At 45.5% G+C, this 3,842-nt stretch overlaps 1 protein-coding gene across 1 annotated transcript in view; it reads right to left on the reverse strand.

Moving 5' to 3' along the window:
- The window catches only part of NAAA (N-acylethanolamine acid amidase), a 7,782-nt gene that overhangs the window by 143 nt on the left and 3,797 nt on the right, over positions 1-3,842 (reverse strand). The window contains exons 4-8 of the mRNA XM_009074111.1: positions 3,334-3,410; positions 2,711-2,883; positions 1,982-2,044; positions 1,380-1,446; positions 856-884 (exon numbers count right to left, since the gene is read on the reverse strand). Coding sequence (XP_009072359.1) covers positions 856-884; positions 1,380-1,446; positions 1,982-2,044; positions 2,711-2,883; positions 3,334-3,410 — 409 coding nt within the window. The remainder of the gene's footprint in view (positions 1-855; positions 885-1,379; positions 1,447-1,981; positions 2,045-2,710; positions 2,884-3,333; positions 3,411-3,842) is intronic.

Consider the following 3,842-nt stretch of genomic DNA (forward strand, 5'->3'; position numbering starts at 1 on the left):
CCATTTAAATAGCTAGCAAAGCAGCAAAACATGACAGTGGAAACAAGTGTTCTGCTGAGGTGCATAAGGGTTAGAAAAAGGGGGAAGAACTGATCACAGTGAAGGCTGCTGGGACGAGTGTTTGGTATTGTTTTCCCTGCTCAGTACAGCAGAGGAACTGTTTCTATATCCATTTGATCACTTTCTTGAACACCTGGTACTGTTATCTCAGCTGTGACAGAGATAAAACCTACTCCTCCTCCCGATTTCTTCACATTCACAAGGCAGAGGAAAAGTCCTGGTATTAACTTTTGCCAAGCTCCAGTGAGAACTGACCCACAGAACATACTGAGCTCCATACAGAAGTAAAGCCAAACAGGATAACCTCCAAAGGTGCAATTTCTGAACAACACAGAACAGTACACTGAAAGAAATCCCTTGAAAATCCACTAAATGGTACCTAAAAGCTATGTCCACTTACTCCTTTTGACACAAAGCAGAGCTACATCAGAACCTCCAGACAAAGCCACTGTCACTGAACACCCACCCAGAGGCCCCACAAGTGGCCAAGTAACTCAGAAAGTCCAGCTGCTCCTCCAGAGGAGTCACTGGTTTCACTACTCCAAAGCAACTTCCACTACCAGACTGAGCCCAACCAGCTGTAGCTCCTTGGCTGGAGTGGCAGCCCCGAGAGGGAGGGAGTGCTGTGGAAGTGAAAACAGAGTGCCACACACACAAGCCAAAAATCTAAGCTGGGAAACCACAAGACACCCAAGACACATAGAGAAAAGCTCCTCAGGGGGTTTGTGATTGACTTTGCAGGGGCCTGAGGCATGGCAGGAGGCACAGATGAACATCTCTCAGTCTAATACTTACTTGTTTAAGACTGGCTTCACTGACAACACCTGTACAGAAAGTTTGAAGAGTTGTCATTTTGGTAGATGAAGAGGGAATTAAAAGGCTATTTAGAAACAGCACTAGGATGAAGTCAGAAAAGGAAAAATGCCAAGTCAAGGATTTGTCTTTGTTTTGCTAACAGAGCATTTCAAAGTACTTTTAAAAGCCCTCTGAAACACTCATTGCAGCTCCCAGCTGGTAGATACCACTCATGTCTATCACTGTCTGCCTGCTGTAAATGCTCGTAGTGCTCAAAGTCACAAATTGGACAAGTGATGGTCATGGGATTCACCCCCTGCACTGGCAGAGTTATAAAACACCTACACAAGGGAGTTCAGGAACATTCCAAACTTTCAGTCTTCACCCCTCCAGAGATGCTGTGCAGTACAGCCTGTTCCCCACAAACAAAAGCTGCTTTTTAATCCCTGGCAAACACAACTGCACTTCTGCTTTGAACAACAGCTTCAGTTCAAAAATCACAATGCAGAACTGCAAGGACATACCTTAAAGAGTGTGTGCAGATTGATGTTCTGCTGTCCAGTGGCATTGAGAGCTCTGATGGCTGCAGTTCTGCAGGAGCACAACACAGGACCATTAGACACTTGACCATTCCCAAGGCTACAAAGCCATTGGAATACTTATTTTGGCCTAAAATTACCCCAAGTAGTGTGTGACTGGATTGAGTATCACATTGAAGCTACTCTTCTTACACCACTGAGTACAGACCTGCAGGGACACTGCCAACAGCTTTCAGCATGCTACAGCCTGAGCACTGCATGTGTGTGTATCCTCCTATTGCTAGCAAATTCTCTTGCACTGCAAATATAAATCACTTGCCTTCCACTAAACTTGGCTTCATGAAGACATTTTTGGCCTGCTCCTTATCCTTGCAATTTGTCATGATTTATGCAAATCAACGACTCACAGACTTTGCTCTGGCACCTTGTAAGTATTACTCCTTACCTCTTCCCTTCACTGTGGCATTACACAAAGTGAATAAACTGCCTGCTCAAGGAGCTAACACCTGTTCAGAGAAGGAAACTCATGTCTAAGCTCTTGCAAAATCCAAGTGTTATCTCACCACGGAGCTCCCAACTCAACTTACCTGCGATCATCAAAAGGAGGGGGAGTAGTCCAGTGGTCATAGTTTGTCTCCACACGAAACCACCTGTAACAGAACAGCAATCCAAAGTGAATCAGTAGGTAATTCATGAGGGCCAAAAGGCAAAACTCCCTCAAAAGCCACTTCCCTGTGTCTCAAACACCCAAGGGCCCCTGTGTGGGTATACATAACAGCCTTTACCATCAAGTATGGAACACAAATGGAGTGACCCGTGCCAATGGCATCCTGGCCTGGATCAGGAACAGCGTGGTCAGCAGGACCAGGGAGGTGATTCTTTATTACCACAGGGCATTCATTTATCACCTCCTTGCTATTTTAGGCTGTGATTCACAAAATTGATAGGAACAGTTATTTTTCAGCCTTCAAGCTTTCCACCATATTGGGTCACAACTGATTGGTGATGGCTGTATTTACTGATGCAATACTTGGGAGATAGATGGGATAAGTCCCCAAGCCTTGCCTCCTTTGGAACCTGGCTAAAAAATTAACATGAATGCTTTTCTCTTTGGGCTGCCCCAGGCTGACAAGGTGGTGTGATTCTTTCTCCCAGAGAAGGAGGGGCTCCTTTTGGAGGCTTTTAAGCTCTCCCTGTGCAGCTCTAAGCATTAGTAAGAGGTGCCCTGGATCTCCCTGGAAAACTGTGTGACTAACCCAACCTATCCCTCAGAAGGGAATGTGAGCAAAGACAATGAAGCAGTTCCTGCTACTTACGCTCCCCCTAAAGGGTCAAGAGGCCAGAGATCTGCTGGGCCTCTCCTGTTCCTGGTTATGATCATGCCTTCTTTGGGGGACACACCTCCCACAATATAGTACACCTCAGCAATGATGGGAGTGCCAGACAGTCTGAGAACAGCTGACTGGAAGTCCTCTGCTCTACTCAGGGTCTAGTGCAAAAAGGAAGTGACATTGAAACAAAGATCACAGAGTAGGGTCAAGCTTGTCTGAAAATCAACTACCTCTAAAGTGCTACTTGAAAATACTAATATAGTAACATCACTGTAAAATAAATGGTTAACACTTGTCCCAGGGGTTAAGTGCAGCTTCCCCAGCGAGTTACAACACAAATCACTGCTAGCTGATACAGTCCCTAGGAAGGAAGTCTTGGCACAGCTTCTCCAGGACTTTTGGCATTGACTAGAGATTGCCCCTGAGGGACTGGAATTGCCTCTCATTACTGACAACTCAGGTACAACACACCTATCTCCTCTTATGAAATCCACTTACTTATCAAATTATTAAGGTCTCTGTGAAACAAAGTTGGAAAATCAAGTTTACTATGAGTTTAAGTAGAAATGACACAACTGAAACATGCCAGAGTAACTGCAAGCACTTACATCTCGGACCAGCCAGCTGACAGGGTAATTCCGACTCAGGAAAGCAGCTATGGCATTTTCCCACCATCTACCACCATCTGGGGAGACAGAAGGAATTGCTATGCATGCAGCATGTGTACAGTCAAACAGGGCAGCTGCCCATCAGCACAAAATACCAGTGGACAAAGGCCACCAGGTGAAATATCAGCCAACAATCCCAGCTGACACTCAGCCAAAGCAGCTGGGTTAAGACCTCTGTTTTCCAGAGAGCATCTGACCTGTCATGACAGCAGTGATCATAACCACCTCCTTCTTACTGAAATAGAACAGGGATAATTCCACAGAAATCGTGAAGCAGCTTAAAAAGAGGTAGTGATGAGTTTGTGTTACTGAGAAAATAAGGAGACCTAAGAAAAGCAGAAGGTCGAGTTTGCAATTCCTCATACACCAAACCCAGCAGAACCGACTCTTGTCACTTGAGAGACATTCCCTCCCATTTCAAGTCATCCTCCTATCCAGCCACAGTTCAC

This window comes from Acanthisitta chloris, unplaced genomic scaffold, assembly GCF_000695815.1.
Source record: "Acanthisitta chloris isolate BGI_N310 unplaced genomic scaffold, ASM69581v1 scaffold32380, whole genome shotgun sequence".
Lineage (NCBI taxonomy): Eukaryota > Metazoa > Chordata > Aves > Passeriformes > Acanthisittidae > Acanthisitta > Acanthisitta chloris.